The sequence below is a fragment of the Eutrigla gurnardus genome (assembly GCF_963514095.1).
Source record: "Eutrigla gurnardus genome assembly, chromosome: 12".
In the NCBI taxonomy this organism is placed as follows: Eukaryota; Metazoa; Chordata; class Actinopteri; order Perciformes; family Triglidae; genus Eutrigla; species Eutrigla gurnardus.
In genome coordinates, this window is record NC_139926.1 from 25,538,887 (window position 1) to 25,558,914 (window position 20,028).

General features: G+C 45.7%; 1 protein-coding gene across 1 annotated transcript in view; it reads right to left on the reverse strand.

Annotated features, from left to right (window-relative positions):
- The window catches only part of itgbl1 (integrin, beta-like 1), a 45,839-nt gene that overhangs the window by 13,095 nt on the left and 12,716 nt on the right, over positions 1–20,028 (reverse strand). Inside the window, exons 5-8 of the mRNA XM_084023044.1 lie at positions 19,888–20,028; positions 17,050–17,190; positions 15,466–15,612; positions 2,074–2,190 (exon numbers count right to left, since the gene is read on the reverse strand). Of these exons, the coding sequence (XP_083879170.1) occupies positions 2,074–2,190; positions 15,466–15,612; positions 17,050–17,190; positions 19,888–20,028 (546 nt within the window). The remainder of the gene's footprint in view (positions 1–2,073; positions 2,191–15,465; positions 15,613–17,049; positions 17,191–19,887) is intronic.

Below are 20,028 nucleotides of genomic sequence, written 5' to 3' on the forward strand. Positions count from 1 at the left end.
TATATGCTCCAATGAAACACTGGGAGAGATAAACAACAGTACAATAAAAGGATAGCCAATGGGGAAACATTTCCTTACAATGAGAATTATGTTTTATTCCCCCCCAAAATCATTCTGCTTCTCTTTGGCAGCGTCACAATCTCTAATTGCATCTTTATCTGACTTGTCTCCGTCTGACAGCAGAAGCAGCAGCAGCGGCTGCAAGAAGAGAAATATCAATTTCAATTGAGCCTCTAATGTTTTCAGTGCGATCCATCCATTACAGCGACTGTGCCTAAATGGCTCATATTAAGAGCCAGAACTTCCCCGAGACCTCCGACGGAAGCTTCAAAGGCTCCGAGCGATTCCTCTCAAACCGGAGCTCCAGGAGTTTAGGGGGGTCGAGCCCGCGGATATCAAAGAGAGCAGATAGGATCACAGCGTATTGATCTTCAAATTCAGCGTCTGCTCCTGGCATAATTTCAAAGTGTGTGTGTGTGTGCGTGTGTGTGTGCGTGTGCCGTGAATATAAATGTGTGTGGTTTTCTCTGCAATGATTAGGAAGAAGAGGGCGTGTAAGTGTCTACATCGTGTTCACGTCAGTAGTTGTGTATCTGATGTGTTTGGTCTTAAAGAATGGCTTTTAATACTACACTACCCATGAGGCTTTGCGGCTATTGCTATGGAGTAGGCGACGACCAGACACAAGAAAATTCAGAAAGCTTCCCTGTTGTAATCCGAGAGAAAATAACACACAATGATGGCTATGGAATTAAAGTTATTTTTTTTTTTAACGTACACAGATTGGTGTTAGCTTGGTTGCAGGAGCACGTGTGTCAGATTTTCATCGATGACTGTCACCAGTTCACGAGTAGAGATCATCGTAGAGATCCGATCATTTGCATAACGGAGTCGTGCTGTCGGAAATCGCCCGTCATAATCATAACAAACGTCTTATTGGGGCCCCGAAAGCAATTAAATATTTCTCCAGCTGCCGACGGCGTGTCATCGGTGCAGCGGGACAGAAATAAAGAGAGACGGCCCAGACGGCGAGTTAAGTGCTTAAAAAAGTGTCTCGCTAAAGTAAAGTGGTGCTTGACTCAGATGGGAGGAGGTCAAAGAGGAATGAGAGACGGAAATACAGGAGATACAGTGAAATAGTCGATGTGAATAAAGACCCTGAGGCAGCTGTGAGAATAAGTTTGGGCCAATAAGATCATAACATCTTGAAGAATTACTTTTTTATAGTCAATATATGTGAAATATTATATATACGTCTCATTTATTCAGGCTAAGATGTTATAAATGTTAAAGGTGATCAATACGAAGGTTACAAAGCAGTTCTGTTGCCTCCACTGTGTTTGGTGACGGCTGAGACAAAGGCTGGCAGCTAACAGTGCTAATACTGCTGAAGGTGGCCAACAAACTGAAAAAAACATGCTGGATTGAAGAAGACTTGAAACTAGAGATTGAGACCATAAACTCATGTTTACAATGTTTACTGAGATAATACATCAAGAGAGAAGTAGGACCATTTTCTCATAGACTTCTATACAACCAGAGAGGAGTCGCCCCCTGGTGGCCAGCAGAGAGAAGTAGGACCATTTTCTCATAGACTTCTATACAACCAGAGAGGAGTCGCCCCCTGGTGGCCAGCAGAGAGAAGTAGGACCATTTTCTCATAGACTTCTATACAACCAGAGAGGAGTCGCCCCCTGGTGGCCAGCAGAGAGAAGTAGGACCATTTTCTCATAGACTTCTATACAACCAGAGAGGAGTCGCCCCCTGGTGGCCAGCAGAGAGAAGTAGGACCATTTTCTCATAGACTTCTATACAACCAGAGAGGAGTCGCCCCCTGGTGGCCAGCAGAGAGAATGCAGGTTTAAGGCACTTCAGGTTTGGCTTCACTTCTCAGAACTTTCTTGACATTTTTATGATTATTATCAGCTTGCTAACTGATGCTGCCTCGGTTTTTGGTGTTTGGTGTTTGGTGTGTGTGTGTGTGTGTGTGTGTGTGTGTGTGTGTGTGTGTGTGTGTGTGTGTGTGTGTGTGTGTGTGTGTGTGTGTGTGTGTGTGTGTGTGTGCTCTCTCACCTCCACAGACTTCTCCACTGAAGTCCTCACACTGCCGGTCGTCACACTCACAGTTCTTGCCGTGAACCCGGGCGTCCCCAGGTGGGTAACAGGTACACTGTCCACACTGGCACTGACCTGCAGGAACACACACATCCTATCAGAGCACAGTTTCCTGTAGTTTCATCCAGTCATCACTCTCTCTTCACGAACTCATCATCCTCACTTTAGTGTTTTTATTCATCCAGATGGGTCATTTGCATTCCTACTGTCGATGAGTGATTTTTAAACTAGACTTAATCTACCTGACGACATCTCCCTCCAGCCACGCAGGGAATCTCATCTATAAATCACCCACTCTGATACACACACACACACACACACACACCTTGAGATGCTGCTATCCCACTTCAATCAGCGAAGAAGGCCGTGAGGGAACTCGCTGAGTGAGCTTGCTTTACTAACGGTGAAGCTCATTAGAAATGAAACCCTCCACCTTCTCTTCTGAACTCCATCACCGGAGGTGAGCAGCAGACCTGCTCATTGATCATCTCATGTCCGTATGAGAAAATCAATCACGTGTGAATGCAACAATGTATCATCCATCATGAGTTATTCATCCGTAGAATCTTTGAAGTTAGTAGTTTTACTACGTAGTTCAAGTCGAGCAGAATCAGCCGTTCCAGAGTATCAAACTTCCGTATGGAGACTTTATTTTACTAAATTGCGTTATTGGAAAGATGACCGTGTGACCTTCTCAGTGCCGCTTAAAGCAACCAATCTATTGATTGCTGGATGTCACAATACTATTGGTTGAAATTGCTTGATGATGTAAGCATGTGTCATATTTTGTCTTCCAGGAAGCAGAAATAATTTGATAGAAAAATACGAATAGGGAATTTATTTATTCATGTTTTTTTGTATTATTTAAGGCATATTTTGTTAAATGATGTGATCTAAAAGGGTTTAAAAGGGCATTGTTCTTTTTCAGCTGCACATACATGTTGAATTGTAGTTGTGATGCCGACTGTTCAAGTCAAGTGGCGACGCTCGTAAACGGCGTGTTGATTAATGGTGGCAGATTAACCGCTTGGTGCTCAGGTATCCATCCCCCCGGTGGCCTATAATATATATCTATCTATATATAAAGTCATATAAAGTCACGGCTCCTTCTGGTTAGTCAGCCATGGAATTGCAAAAAAAAAAAAGTTTATGCAAATGACATACATTTTTAGATTTGGACTACGGTGCTGTTTAGTGTATCACAGCTTAAAGCTAGCCGTCCATTTCTGATGACTCATCCACAATATTTACCAACTTTAATTGACTGTAACCTCCATGAATATCATTAATAACTCCACGATGACACACGTTAATTAACATCCTGTCAAGTCATGAATGTACTGATGATACTTGGTGTCACCGTCAACCGGTTATAACACATGAATAGTGAAATGTAATCAACATTAACCTGATCTTTTTTATCACTACCTTTGGAATAATATCACATAATAGAAGGCATTACCGTAAAATGTGCATCGGTCACACACACACACACACACACACACACACACACACACACACACACACACACACACACACACACACACACACACACACACAAAGACACCCAGAAGAGCCACAAACAGGTGAGCTGCCCTCCATGAAAAATAATATTCGAGGGAATGAAGACATATGTTTAAAACCCAGCCTCTCTCTCTCTCTCTCTCTCTCTCTCTCTCTCTCTCTCTCTCTCTCTCTCTCTCTCTCTCCTTCCTGCACACACACTCATGATTCATTCGAGGGTTTCCCCCCGTTTGTGTTTAGCGGCCCACTAAATAGCAGCCACACATCTCCATAACGCCTTTTATCGAGGGGGGGGACGTGAGACAGCCGGACGTGAGACAGCCGGACGTGAGACAGCCGGTCTAACGTGTCGTCCTTGTTGTCACATCACTGTCACTTCTTTTTTTATCTGTATGACCAACACACACCAGCACCGTCTTCTTCTACGATGGAACATACCGCCATCTGCTCTGGGGACTCGGTTGCCCTAGCAACCGCTGATGTCACAACACCCCTGTCTTATCGATTATGCCCGCTCGTCAGACCCTCTAGGTGTGTGTGTGTTTATTAACCTGTCGTCCTGTCTGAGGTGCATCACCTTAATGACAGTCACACATTTGTATTTATTTTTTTACCAAATAAGGCACAACTATATGGAAACACAGGTGAGGGTGTGGCAAACTGACTTTTTTCCCATTTTATTGAGCAGCAACTAAAAGTTTGACACACTGGAAAGAAGCTAGAGCAGCATTAATACATGAAATTATATAAATCAGCAAGAGGGTGAGTTTAGATAACGGTCCGTCGAGTCAGCTCGTTCCTTTCTAAAAGCAGCTGACGGATTCTTAACGGGACGGGAGGAGAGTCCAAGCTTCCCGAGGGAGAGCAGCCGATTAACCAATAAAACATAAAATCATCCTTATGATCCGCTGTGCATAACCGTCCTGTTCCCCTCGGATCTGACCACGTTCAATCTTTAACGTCTCTACAGGAGGGTTAACGGGGATTTACTTGATATGCAAAATGAACATGATGATATGTTATAAATGTCCTGTAAATACTTTTGTTAACACACAAAAAAACTGTTAACTTCCAAAAATGAAAAAGTTCCACTTGAGGTTTAATTTGCTGGAGTCAAATTGACCTGAAGGCTAACAGATGTTAGAAAACGTGGGTTAAACCTGAAAGATTCTGCAGCTGAAAAGTGCAGAAGGTCACGTACTTCTTATTTTACGAGCAGGTGCCACGTCGTCCAAGGCTTCGATCCCAGCATGCTCGCTGCTTAAATCCTGCACAATGTCGAGTTAAAGAGAGAGAACGTGGCTGCAGGGACGCCAACGTTCTGCTGAAATCCAACAGAAAGCTGCAGATAAAAGATTCCTGTGATATCGGAGACGACTGTGACTCCAGACTCTGTCACGTTCGTCACATGTTCAGTAAAATGGTCTGAAGTGGAAACACAATAAACACACAGCTGTGACTCCGCTCACTGAAGAGCTGCTAACGGGCAGAAGTGCAACAAAAATAAAATGCACCTGCATTTGTGCGACTGCCTTTTTTACTGCCTAAAACAAAGCGAGGTGACTCAGCGATAATAAGACGTTATAAAAGTAGAAAATCATTAACAGCATTACTAGGAATGAAAAACCTGGATCTTTGGAAACGACTCCTCAGCATTTCTAGATTGGCAGTTTTAAAACGGCTGAGGCAGCATTTTATTTTATTTTTTTATTTTATCTCCAAAAATTCTCTCTCTTTTGTCCACCATCACTGAATCTAATCTAAAATAATGAACGTTGAGGAGTTAACGTTAGCTCTGTACCGTTTTAGGTCTCATTTGACTTCATTTGAATCAGTGCGACTGCTTTCTGGCTTTTATATATAGGATTGTTGGTCCTCTTTTCTTTTAAACTACCCTTTTCCGTTGTTTTGTCTCTTTCTGATTAAATGTGCTTTTATGAGTAGATTTTGGATTTAATATTAACGGGTTCACCTCAGAAAGACAGGAATCCCGGGACTCTGCAGAGAGCCATTGAAAGCAGGTGTTTCCTCGAGGAAATACCAGCCGTGGAAGGAATGTGCCGGATCCTCCACCTCTCGGGGAGAGAAAACGCTGCTGCTTCAAATTTCAAGGTTTTTTTCCCACTCAAGCGACCATCTCTACCCACCACATTCATCCATGCCGAAGTGATTTTCCACGTCTGTCTCTCTCTGTCTTACTCTCCTGCTCTACTTCCTGTCTCACACTCTCGTTCCCTTTTATTTCCTCCGAAGCCTCAGAACTCCGTTACAGTCGGCGTGATCTTCCCAAACATTAAACCAAATGGGCGTCTTATGAAAACCAACCCCCCCCTCCTTTAGCACTGAGGTATGTCAACCTTCCTCCTTATCACAGCCTCGGCTGTTCCCCTCCTCCGTCTACCCGCAACGGAGACGATAAATAGCACATTCAGACATTTATTACCAATAACGGGAGGAGAAGCCGGCGTGGATTTACGACGTACAGACGGAGCTTTCTACATGTAACACATATAAATCCTTAGGAGACGTTAGGAAGTCTGATTCCAGTGAACTTTGTTTCCCGGACATCCTGATCAGACTCTGTTCCTTTAGGTGTACGGATAATAAAACATGTGTTTAACAATGTGAGCGTGGTGTAAATGTGGACTTTACAGGTGGGGAGTGGAGGGGAAATGCATTTTTAAAAGGGGAAGAATTTATGGATCTCATTAATTGTTCTACTGCGCTGGATAATTTAAAGTTCTATTTTGTTGCATCAATAGGAGATAATTAAAAGATACCGCAGGAAGGAGTTGGAGCTAATTAACTCGCCCAACACATGTTAATCTTTGCTGTTTCATTATGTGGGGGGATGGGGGGGGGGGGGGGGGGGGGGGGGGCACTCAACCCTCTTCTATTTGTTAGCCAAGATCGAGGCTTCATATTGTGGTCTCAATCTCTAGTTTCAAGTCTTCTTCAGTCCAGCATGATGTTCATTTAGTACATTATGGTCCATTTAGAGTCCACCAGACCAGAAAGCAGGGGATGCTTTAGGGGGCGGGGCTTACCGGCTGATTGACAGGTCCATTGAGAGTCCACCAGACCAGAAAGGGGCGGGGCTGCCACAGAGTTGTCAGGTCTGGGAATCGTCCTTTGTTTTTTTCTGATAACTTTAACCCTTTGACAGTGCGTTTTCCCTTCATGATGGTAAACTGTAAGTTTTTATTTAGTCAGCATTTGGTTGCACTTAGCTCCGCCTCCTGTTGTACTTAGCTCCGCCCTTTCATGTAATTTCAGTTTGCATAAAAACGAGATGTTGACGGCCAAAAACCAGGATGTCAAAACCTGAACAGCAAACCAACGGTGACATCACGCTGACTCCTTCAGCCAGATCTAACCAGCCGCCTCCCCACCCATGGGTGTCTACAATAACATACCCGGGGGTTCACCCTTTGAAATCAATGCATCACCTGAACCCCTGATAAACCCAGAGATCCCTGAGCCCAGAAAGAGCTCCACCTTTCTCTCGTCCTCTCATCCTCTGATGAGGAATTCCCCAGAAAATAGCCCCCAGTGTTTGGAGCAGAGGAACGTTGAACAATGGATCCCGTACAGCACAATCAGGCTGATTGATTAAGGCTGCTGCATCAGTGTAACGTCCAGGTACGAGAGAAGCATCGCCACCACATCGTTTATCTTCCCAACAGATGGACGTCGCGTGTTCTGGAACAATGTGGGTTGCCAGTCAAACGCCGAACAAACGCTAAGGTGACCATTATGTATTGTTTCCTCTGGACTCGTCAGCTGTCTGGCATTTATTTTATTTGTTTGTCGTCTGGGAATTCTGTGGATGAATTAATTTGCAACTGATGATGGATGATCATTTATTAATTTTTCTTTACTTAAATGTATCGCCTAAAATCACACAACAAGTACAGAAGCTGGCTGTAGATGCCAAACTTCAGGCTCACTTGGCTGCGGATGTGATTGCGACCCAATGAGTTTTACGATGTGTGAGTTCGGTGTTCTGTAGACGTTGGCCGGTGTTAATGTTGTTAACGCTGGCCTGTAAAGATTAATAAGCACAGCTTTGCAAACAAGGTGAGTAATTAGTTCTCCCCCTCTTTGGCTGAGGAGCTCTGGGGTGTGAGCATAAGTGGCATTTAAATCTGGTTTGTGCATCATATTGATGTAGCAGCTGAGCAGTGAAGGGACGGACGTTTTACCCCCGCCTATTAAAAAAAAGAAACAGTTGTGGAGAAGTGGCTGGTTTAACTTTCCATCCAGGCTCATATTCATGGAACAAAATAAAAAAAATGCTCATTAAAAATAATGTAAATGCCCATATTGTTCACCTATTTATATATTATATTATATTTATATATGCCCCAAAACAATATACCAAAAACCAATTTCATCTCCATAATGAGGATAGATACTATGTTTTACAGGAAGATTTTGAAATATGAAGTTGTAGGTCCACAATATGACAGGAAAAAGGAGGATTCCCTTTTCCAGATTGGACCCCCCTCACTATATCTGTGCACCAATCAGGATCCAGCGATATTTGAATATTCCACTCGGTCCCGCCCAAAAGGCCGACGCTGCCTGTTTATCACATGGGTTTTCCAGCCCTGACTGTTCTAAATGCATCCATCCTCCCACTTCTATCACATCATGGATCAGCAGGCTCCCGGGTCCCAGACCGGGCACCAAGGGAACCACAACCTGGACTTCTGTTTTTCCAGCCTTTCCTCGGTATCCGAGCCTGATATTAGTGTTGGAGCATTCGGAGGCTCCGAGAAAACAAAGCCTCCGCCTCCGTCCACAAAAGCCACTAATGAAGCTCACGGTGCAGTGTAATAAATCTCCACGCATCTGTAACAGGGTAAAGCTGTATCGGCTAGTAATCTTTGTATTGGTGTGACACTGTGGTGGATTTTGCTGTGAGTGTGTCTGCAGTGATTGCATGGTGACGGGCTAACTGGAAACAGGTGTGTTGGATAGGTCGGCAACCAGCTTAATTACCCACACACACTCTCTCCTTCAGTCTCCCTCTGATCTTCCCTGTGACAGGTACCTGTGTGGATGTGGTCTGAGGTCTTAAGAAATTGTAAGTGAATGTATTTGGTGTTGAGTCTCCCTCTGATCTTCCCTGTGACAGGTGGCGTGTGGCGTAGGCTGGAGTCACTTTGGACGCTGGGTCAGGTTGGAACCTCAAGGGCTGAACAGAAGCGCTTTACAGCCACGAAGTGGAGTGCAGCAGCCTGCAGCAGTCGTAAGCAGCACAGCACATAGCGCCAGCAATGATAATACAGCCTTGACACCGAACCAGTACACCAACTGACCAGCAGATCCAGCCAGCCTGCCAGCCTGTGTGAGTGAAGCCCGGCCACTCACCAGGCCACACGGAGCCACGCTCTCAGCCACCTCCTTCAGACTCTTTTAATTACTTTCCCCATAGACTTGATTAGTTTTTATATATTTCTATAAATAAAAAGGACTCCTTTAAACCGTACCTTTTGTCTTGTGTTGCCTTGTCCACTTTCACTGGTTGGTCAAACAAAGAACACTTTACAACTGGCGTTGTCGGCAGGATTCGAACCTGCGCGGGGAAACCCCAATGGAAATAAAAAGGACTCCTTTAAACCGTACCTTTTGTCTTGTGTTGCCTTGTCCACTTTCACTGGTTGGTCAAACAAAGAACACTTTACAACTGGCGTTGTCGGCAGGATTGACCAAAAAAGAAACCAGTGGTGGGCAAGGCCAACATGACAGATCAAAGTGAGCCTCAACCTGGTCCTAGTCGAGAAAACCAAGCTCCTAGTGCAATGTCCAGACCGGTTGGTATGGTTCCTATGTTTAATCTGATGACATCTAAATTTAAAGGAAGAGATTCAGACATTGGTTTAGGAGAGTGGAAGAGTAATCTGAAAACTACCTTCGCTTTACAAGGAGTCCCAAACGATTTTAGAGCTGAATTAACGCTATGTTGTCTGGAGGGAAAAGCTAAGAGAGAGATTTTAATTTTACCTCCAGAGAAGCGCAACACAGCTGAGCTGATTTTTGGGGAATTAGATAAGTTGTATGGGGATAGAGCCACTGCCTCAGTCCTGCGCTCTCAGTTTTTTAATGCCCGCCAAGAGCCACATGAGGACATTAGTTCTTTTGCATTGAGACTGCAGGAAGACTTTCTTAGGCTCAAGAAAAAAGACTCAAGGGGCATCAGAGATGACGATGTGTTGCTCCGAGATCATTTGATTGAGGGGCTGAGAGACTCTGCGACGAGGGGGGAATTCAGAGCCAAGATTCTATTGGATGATAGTCTGACGTTTCAGACCATCAAGACAGAGCTCTCCTTAAAGGAACAAGCATATGGGGAAACATTTGAACAAGCACACTGCCTTGCCATGAGGGGACACAACCAAGTTAATTTTCCTCATGTAAAGGATTTGGAACAAATCAAGACACAATTAAGGGATGAAATGAACACACAAATGTCAAATAAATTTAATGAACTGTCCCAGTCTTTAATTCAAGAGATCCGGTCAGAGCTGCACCAGAGGGCACCACGGGGTGCAGAGTGGAGCCAGCCTGCCCCTCGAAGTGGACCACCGAGGAGGAACCAACCCCGGTTAGGTTCAGCAAACCGGTATGATGGCCAGGGTAATCCCATTTGCAACCTTTGTTCTCAACCTGGACATATAGCACGCTCATGCACAAACAGACAAAGGTCAGCATCGTTAAACTAGAATACACCACTGTGGCGGCCCAGACAGTGGGGTGTTCAGAAGTGAATGGGCCTCTACATGAAGACACACACAAATTAATTGGAGATGTCCCTAAAGTTAACCTGTTGCTTGGTGATGTCCCTGTTAATTGCATCCTTGATACAGGGTCAAATGTGTCGTTGATGAAGAACAGTTTTTTCTTGGAACATTTTGCAGAAAAAGGTGAACGGCTTAAGGAGGCTGACAGCTGGCTGACCTTAGAAGCTGCTAATGGACTGGACATTCCTTATTTAGGTTATGTGTTGTTACCTGTTAAAGTTGGAGAAGTCGAAGTTCCTGAGGGTGGGTTTCTGGTTGTTAAAGATCACTGCCTAACTGATACAGAAGGGGTGGTGGGCATGAACATTATTAGAAGTTGTTGGAGAAACATGGACAACAAGCCCTTGCACTGTCTTTCTGGCAGTCGGTGCCAACAACAGGCGTGGGCTATGGCCTTTAAAATCTGTTCCACACAGGCACAGTTTGTGGCTCCAGATGGCTCCATTGGGCACGTGCGCACCATCAATCGCCGTCCTGTGAGAGTTCCAGCTCAGAGTGAGATGCTGCTGTGGGGCCGGACCAAGGCGGGACCAGGTGGAAAAGACTACCAGTGCCTCGTGGAACCTGAGGAGGTGGGTGGACTTTTTGTAGCTCGATCCCTGTCAACAGTTCAAAGGGGGAGAGTTCTAATTAAAATCAAAAATCCAAATGACTCCCCAATGTATCTTTATAGACATCAGAAACTAGCTAAGACGTGTGAGGTTGATCCAGCCGATATCACACCAGAGCATAGTGTGAGTATGGTCCGGGTCAGCACCAATGCTGTTAAAGTAAGCCTGGAGAAAAGTAAACATACTGAAAAGAGTTCATTGCCTGATGTAGCTGACCTTGGTTTATCTGCAGAGGAGAGAGAAAAAATGCAGACCCTGCTGCACAAACATCGAGCAGTTTTTGCCACACATGATGAAGATTATGGCAGGACAAGCACCGTCCAGCATGTGATTCCCACTGGTGATGCTCCGCCTGTGAGGGAACGCTACAGGCAGATTCCACCAAAAATGTATCAGGAAGTGAAAACCCTGCTTCAAGGTATGTTGGATTCTAAAATCATTACACCCAGCGCTAGTCCTTGGGCTGCCCTCATCGTATTAGTGCGCAAAAAAGATGGAACACCACGATTCTGTGTGGATTATCGGAAGCTCAATGCAGCAACCCACAAAGATGCTTACCCACTCCCTCGAATTGAGGAGTCATTGGCCAGCTTGAACAAAGCAAAGTATTTTTCCACATTAGACCTGGCGAGTGGATATTGGCAGGTTGAGGTTGCCCCCGCCGACAGGGAAAAGACTGCCTTTGTTACTCCCATGGGGCTATATGAATTTACCCGAATGCCTTTTGGGTTGTCAAATGCGCCTGCCACATTCCAAAGGTTAATGCACACCTGTTTAGGAGACCACAACCTACAGTCTTTGTTGATTTACCTTGATGATGTCATAATATATTCTCCTGACTTTGATTCACACCTAAAACATTTGGATGTGATTTTGGACAAACTGAAAAAACATGGCTTAAAATTAAAGTCTGACAAGTGCCACCTGTTGAAAAAAGAAGTGCAGTACTTGGGACATCGTGTGTCAGCAGAGGGGATCTCCCCAGACCCCGAGAAGGTGAAGTGTGTTCAAGAATGGCCGACCCCCAAGACAGTGAAACAACTACAGTCTTTTTTGGGACTGGCCGGCTATTATCGCAGGTTTGTGAAAGACTTTGCTAAAATAGCCAAACCATTAAACGAACTCTTAAGAGGAATCAGTCCAAAACACTCAAGAGCCTCGGGTCATCAACTAATTGCTAACTGGGACTCAACTTGTCAGGATGCTTTTGACACACTAAAGAAGACCCTAACCTCTGCACCAATACTGGCTTATGCTGATTTTGACCTTCCTTTTGTCGTGTATACAGACGCCAGCAGCCGAGGCCTGGGAGCTGTACTGAGTCAGGTGCAGGATGGAAAAGAGAGGGTAATTGCATTTGCCAGCCGGGCCTTAAGCCCCACAGAGAAAAACGACAAAAATTACAGCTCCTTTAAGCTGGAATTTTTGGCTTTGACCTGGGCAGTAACCCAGAAATTTGCAGAATACTTGCACTGTGCTCCATTTGTTATATATACGGACAATAATCCTCTGGTGCACTTAAACTCGGCTAAACTTGGGAGCTTGGAGCAGAGATGGGCAGCGCGCCTGGCGAGCTTTCAGTTTGAAATAAAATATAAACCAGGACGTACTAATCAAAGTGCAGATGCTCTGTCTCGTTTTCCCCCAGAAGCCCCCACATCAGACTCTGAGGAGAGAAAAGAGGGGCTGGAGATACCAGCTTTCACCCATATTGGAGCCAGGACTGTGAAAGCACTGTGCATCGGTGCAGGAAAGAACATTACAAAGCCGAGCCTTCAAAGTGCTACACCGGGGATACCCTTGTTTCCGGAAAGGACACCTGACCAGTGGAGGAGTCTTCAAAATGCGGACCCCACTTTGGTCAGAGTAATCAAGTATGTACAAAGGGGCTCTCTGCCCAATAAAGGAGAGCGACAACGAGAGACCAAGCCAGTCCAGCAGATCCTGCGTCACTGGCCCCGGCTTTCCCTGGTGGATGGAGTGCTGTGTCGGACACGACAGGACCCAAAGGAAGTTGACCCCATAACCCAACATGTGGTTCCTGAAGGGGAGCGACATTATATCTGGCAGTTGTATCATGAGCAGGCTGGACACTGGGGCCCTGAAAAGACTGTCTCTCTGATTCAGAGGAGGTTTTTTTGGCCACAATTGGCCAAGGAGGTAACAGATCGGTGTGCACGATGCCAGCAGTGTGTTTTGCGTAAGGCTCCTAACTCTAGGCCTGCGCCTCTGACCCCTATTTTGACCTCTGCTCCCTTGGAATTATTGTCTGTAGATTTTTTGTCCATAGGTCACCCAGAAGACGCATACCACAATGTGCTGGTTATGGTAGATCACTTCACCAAGTACGCCTGGGCAGTAGCGACCAGAGACCAAACAGCAACAACAACAGCTAAGGTACTGTGGAATAAAGTAATCCAGCCTTTTGGTGCACCTAAACGTCTGTTGTCTGACCAAGGCCCTAATTTTGAATCGCATCTCATGAAAGAACTCTGTAACTTGCATAAAGTGGCCAAAAGCCACACTACGCCTTACCACCCAGCAGGAAATGGCGCTTGTGAACGCTTTAATAGGACCCTCCTAGGACTGCTGGGGACCCTGGGGGAGGACAAGAGGAACTGGCATGAACATCTCCCGGAAGTGTTACAGGTATACAACAACACAGTGCACAGCTCTACTGGCTATCCCCCACACTACTTAATGTTTGGGAGGCAGGGATTTCTCCCACAGGACCGCCTCCTAGGACTCTCAGAGAATGTGGGCTGCTCATCAGCAGAGGATTGGGTCAAATGTCACCAACGGAGGCTGCAGCTCGCATTTGAAAGGGCCGTACAACACAGAGACTCTGAGATGGCCAGACAAAAGACCTACTACGACCAGAAGGCGGATGGCTCACCACTGACCACAGGCCAACAGGTACTTTTACAGGACATGAGAGCCAAGGGCCGGGGTAAACTGGCCAATAAGTGGGAGCAACAACCGTACATGGTGATTAAGCAGCCAGACCCCGAACTTCCAGTATATGTCATCAGACAAGTGGGGAGAAATGTTGAAAAAGTTGTGCATCGTAACCTCTTGAGACCCCTGTCAGCACCACTACAGCCTGGGATGCAAGGCCCCGGTCAGGTGTCAGATGGCCCGAATCATCGAGTGATCCAGCCCATAAGCCCCCAGCCACAGACCTCAAACAGGGGTCCCGTCGGGCCCCCATGGGTTGGGTTCTGGGTTCCTACAGATGCTGAGGCAAGACCACCGTCCAGGACTCCAGAGCCCAGACGATCCACCAGAGCGACCAGAGGCATGCCCCCACAGCGCTACCAGGACCGTTAGAGCCAGTGTGCCGTGGCACAGTGGTCATTGGGACAATGACCGTTTCAGCAGGGAGGGGTGTAACAGGGTAAAGCTGTATCGGCTAGTAATCTTTGTATTGGTGTGACACTGTGGTGGATTTTGCTGTGAGTGTGTCTGCAGTGATTGCATGGTGACGGGCTAACTGGAAACAGGTGTGCTGGATAGGTCGGCAACCAGCTTAATTACCCACACACACTCTCTCCTTCAGTCTCCCTCTGATCTTCCCTGTGACAGGTACCTGTGTGGATGTGGTCTGAGGTCTTAAGAAATTGTAAGTGAATGTATTTGGTGTTGAGTCTCCCTCTGATCTTCCCTGTGACAGGTGGCGTGTGGCGTAGGCTGGAGTCACTTTGGACGCTGGGTCAGGTTGGAACCTCAAGGGCTGAACAGAAGCGCTTTACAGCCACGAAGTGGAGTGCAGCAGCCTGCAGCAGTCGTAAGCAGCACAGCACATAGCGCCAGCAATGATAATACAGCCTTGACACCGAACCAGTACACCAACTGACCAGCAGATCCAGCCAGCCTGCCAGCCTGTGTGAGTGAAGCCCGGCCACTCACCAGGCCACACGGAGCCACGCTCTCAGCCACCTCCTTCAGACTCTTTTAATTACTTTCCCCATAGACTTGATTAGTTTTTATATATTTCTATAAATAAAAAGGACTCCTTTAAACCGTACCTTTTGTCTTGTGTTGCCTTGTCCACTTTCACTGGTTGGTCAAACAAAGAACACTTTACACATCGACCTGCGTCTTGTTTCTACTGAGAGAGCTGTTCCAGGACCACACACACACACTCTCTCACACAAACCTGCACACATTCATGTGTATATGAGCGAGACGATATATGCTTTAAATTTCAGGGCGAGAGATATTTGATCGCCGGTGCCTTTACAGCCCTCTTAAAGACGGATTAAGAGATGTGAAAAACACTTGAAAACGTCGCCCGTTTCACACCGAGAGGTGAGGACGGAGTGTGCGAGCTTGCTGCGGTAACCATGGCAACAGAACGGCGGACGGGGGGCGGGGGGGGGGGGTTGAAGAAGAACCCAGGGTACCTCGTCCGAAGCAGGGCAAATTGGACGTCCCCCGACACTTCTTCACGCTGCTCTCCAGAGACAGCGAGCAGGAGAGGGGATGCTCGCACTTCCTGCCGGCCCAGCCAGGCTTGCAATCACACCGGCCACAGTTACACTGGCCGTGACCTGACGAAGAAGAGGAAGAGGAGGAGGAGGAGGAGGGGGGCAGAGAGGTGAGACAAAGTGGAGGCTTTGTACAAGGAAACCTCTAATACGAGTGCTGCAGGGAGCCGGATAGGAGCAGAAAGGGAGGTCAGCTAGTGTGTGAGGGAGTAAAGGGGGGAGGAAGGGAAGGAGAGGAACAAACAAGGAGGGCAGGACACTGGAGGTGAGGAGGTTTAGTGTCTTTTAGAACAAGCTTTGACTGGATAACCGGCATTGATTCTACCTGGTCTGGTCTGGAGGAGACACAGAGAACTGATGGAGAGAGATTTTAACATCTGAGTCCACAATCCCTCAAACAATTAACTCCACATGCCGGTCTGCACCAGGCGTGTCCAATCCTATCACTAGCACTACGTCACCTGATCCAACCCATCAAGGTCTTGATTGAAGATCAAGGTAGTTGATGCGTTGAACTAGGTGTGCTGGGCTAAAACAAGAACCTGGACCCTCACCGGCCCTTCTTGGATACGACTGGACACGCCTGGTCTGCAGCAAAGCACTGTTATGTGTGAAGATGCTCAGATTCTCTGGTAGACTTCATGAATTATTAGTAGGTGCAGCGGTGGCATCCATCATTTGTTGTTCATTAATCCTTTAGGGAAAAAGAAAAGGTCATTCTCTCTCTCTCTAAGTTGTGTAGAAAGTTCACTTTTTACTCCAGATTGGAAGATATAAACAACATCGTAAACCTTTTCACTGCATCGGCCAGTTCTCTTTTATGAAGCAAACTTTAAAGATGCTAAATTTGAAAGATGCACCGTTAGCTGCTAGCTGCTGACTCAGCCGTCACTATATCTAGAGCTGTGTGGAGGAGGGAGACCGTAGATTTGAGTTTGACGAGAAGACTGATGTCACTCCCATATATGCACAGTAGCTGAATATGTAGCTGGAGCTAGCAGCCAGTTAGCTTAGCATAAAGAAAGGAAGTCTGGCTCTCCAAACAAAACAAAAGGAATAAAACTGACTCCCAGCACACCTGCAGCTCAGCAATGTAGACATTTATTTAATTCCTACAAAATGTGGAGTAAAAATTACAGTTTTACGTGGGATTATATGCCAGACCATTATTTGGCAGGTAGCGGTTGCCCAGCAACCATCTAATACTAAACACACTGGCACATTTACCCCCTTTACAAAAGCAAATTGTTATTTATAGACTTTAATTTTTCAGCATGTTTTTGTTACCTCTTGAATTAGCGAGGTTAGCTTCCCCCTGTTTCCTGTCTTTATGCTAAGCTAAGCTAAGCTAAGCTAAGCAGCTGCCGGCTATATTTTCAGTGCACGGACATGAGAATGGTATCGATCGTTTCATGAACTATTTCATTATTGTTCTTGCAGCTGTTCTTTCTGTCAACGCATGCAGGAACACGTGAATCCACAAGGAGGCGGCGTGCTGACCTGAGCAGAAGTCGTCGGTGTATCGGTCGTAGGTGGCGTGGCAGTTCCTCTCGTCGCACTCGCAGGTGTCTCCGTGGATGTCTCCCCAGTCTCCGGACGGATCCACGTCGTGACAGCTGCACTCTCCGCACACACACGTCCCTGACGACCACAGTGAGGTCACGTCGGTTTCACTCTCCGATCGGGAAGTCAACCCACAAACAAACCCTCATCGTCTAGCCATGCCTCTTCCTGTATCTATGCAGAAACCTCATTCACTCTTATCAACCGTGACAGAAGACTATTTAACAAAATGCCCAAAAAATATACCAAACACCGATTTCGTCTCAGAAATACGTCACCACACCGAATTCTTCAAATTTCACATTTTGTTTTCCAGGAAGAAAAGATTATATTTTGAAATATGAAGGAGTTATATTCATTGTTTGCATATGTTGCTAAATAGCTGCACAATCTGACTGAGGATGCCCTTTTCCAGGTTGGAGCCCCCTCACTATATCAGGATCCAGAGATATCTGAATATCGCCTCTTCCTGTATCTATGTACTGTCTGGTTCGGGTTGTGTTTTACGGCATCGGGCCGAGCAGCAGCCAGCGGAAACCCCATTCACTCTTATCAGCGGTGACAGAAGACGGGGTTCCCCCTGGGAGGGGAGCCGAGGCCAGCTGGCAGGCCTGTGGTCCGAGGGCCCGGTGCCTGTCTGGCCCCTTGGCCCTGGTTTCGGTCTCGCTTATAAACCCGGAGCTCCTGGATTTACGGATGTCTGCTGCAAAACCAGGACTCCATCAGAGGATTCACGTTCCCTTCCTCTTTTCCAGCTGAAACCATCCTCATGCAAAAGGGTTTTGATCAAGAAATCTCACATAGATGCACATATTTAGCCTCCAGCGTCACATGGCCGTTTTGACAGCATGCCAGTTAGCGTATTATTAGCTCATCTGAGGAGTCTATAGGTGAACCCAGCAGACGATGGCGGAGGGGGAGGGGGGAATGAAACATCCATCGTGTGCCGTCAGTCAAAATCGTCCCCTCGTTTATTTTCAGAGCGATGCATCTCTACATCTATACGGGGTGATGGAATCCCGTAATCATGGGGAATTATCTCCACGATGCTTCAGAGGAGGATTAATCCGGAGCAGGATGGCTACGTGCCCTATAGACATGTGGGATCCTTCCCATTATAATCAACCAAACTGTCTCACTGGAAACAGGCAGAATGGAAATATGTGGGTATTTTATATTTTTTTAACTGGGGGGTATCATATAGGTCACACTGCTGACAATGTGGTTCAACATTTGTTAAAGTGGAGTTTTTGACAGATGAATAGGAGGAACAACATTTAGAAAATAATCGTTATATATCAGACATTCTCTAAGGTATAACCTGAACACCCTTTCTTTATTCTCATAACACATTTTCTTGTTCTTGTCAATTTTCTTTATATAATTGAAATTATTTTGCACAACAAAAAGATGAAGAAAACTAAATCAAAGCAATAAAACCTGCATCTTTTCCCCAATATCAATAAAGGAGTTAATAAGAAATGTGGTACTTTTGAAAGAATCATTAAATCTCAATCTAATAGAACAAGTGAAGGAAAAGAATGTTGTTTAGGTTGATTTGAACTCTCTTTTTTTAATTGCAGTCATATTTCTTCTGCTCTTTTCTCCGCCTCCTCACCGCCCGGCCTTTGCCCGACCTTTGACCGACCTTTGACTGACCTTTGACTGACCTTTGCCCGACCTTTGACCTGCATTTCCCCGTCCTGAAGCGGAGCGCGATGAGCTGCCAAACGGAACCCACTCGCTGGTTGTTCACGCTGTGCACTTAACCATAAATCCCGGCGCTCTGATGTCCGTGCGGCGGTTAGCTCTGCCACTTAGCCGGCCCTCAGCCGCCGCTCTAATTAATTTTAGAGCTTTGCTGTTAAACCCCGCGGGATCACTTGAGCTACGTTAGCGGAGCGGTTCCTCCCGGCCGGCCGCCGTCGAGCTCTGATGACTTTCAGGGGAATTTACATGAGGATTTCTACAACCTCCTCCTCTTTATAATGAGCTTTTTCTCTTTTCTTCCTCAGTTCATGAAGATGGACGTCAAAAGTGACCCTTCCTCATCTGATCATCAGAGAACAGACGGCCGAGCCGGCTTCCTCTCGTCTTATACGCTGGACACCGTCACGGATCAAAGACTTGAGTATGAATTATATTAACTTCTGTTTCACTTGTTCCTGGTTCGTTCCTTCAACTCCTCCCAATGACCAACAGACAGGAAATGAACCCAATGAGCCCTTCTACAATGTTTGTTTCCTGTTCCCATAGCAACACAATGCAGCTGTCACTATTATGGGATGTAGAATAACGATAACAATAATAATAGTAATAAATTAAATGGGAAAACCACTTTTTTTAAAAAGTCATATTTTTGAATTAATCATTTAATAATATTTGACGGATTGAAATTATCATTCCAGTATTCTTTTTTTATTGCTTTGAAAGGCAATTATAATCTTCATCCACATAAATCATGCTAATAATATGTTTGGCATATTTTCTAATATTTTGTATATAAAGTATTCCTGTAAAATTTTTTAGTTGATGGTATGAAATTATATTTCTACACTAATTTCAATCAATAATCCCCCAAAAAATATGACTGCCGCTGTGCTTTTATAAAAATGTAGTATAAAATCACTTTTCCTAAAAAAAAATATGATTTTGTTAATTAATTATTTAAAAAAAATTAACATGTCTTAGTTATCCAATATAAACGTTGCTCTTCTAATTGAATCAATGATGATAGAATGACTGCTGCTGGATTCGAGGCGGGGACAAACACACCTCTGTTGCTGCAGATTTTGCCATCTGGTGATGTGCATCGCCGCTTGCTCTCCCATGGGCTGATGTCACACTGGAATTCACATTTGTCTCCATGCCAACCGGCAGCACAGTAACAGTTTCCACAGTAACACTGGCCATGGC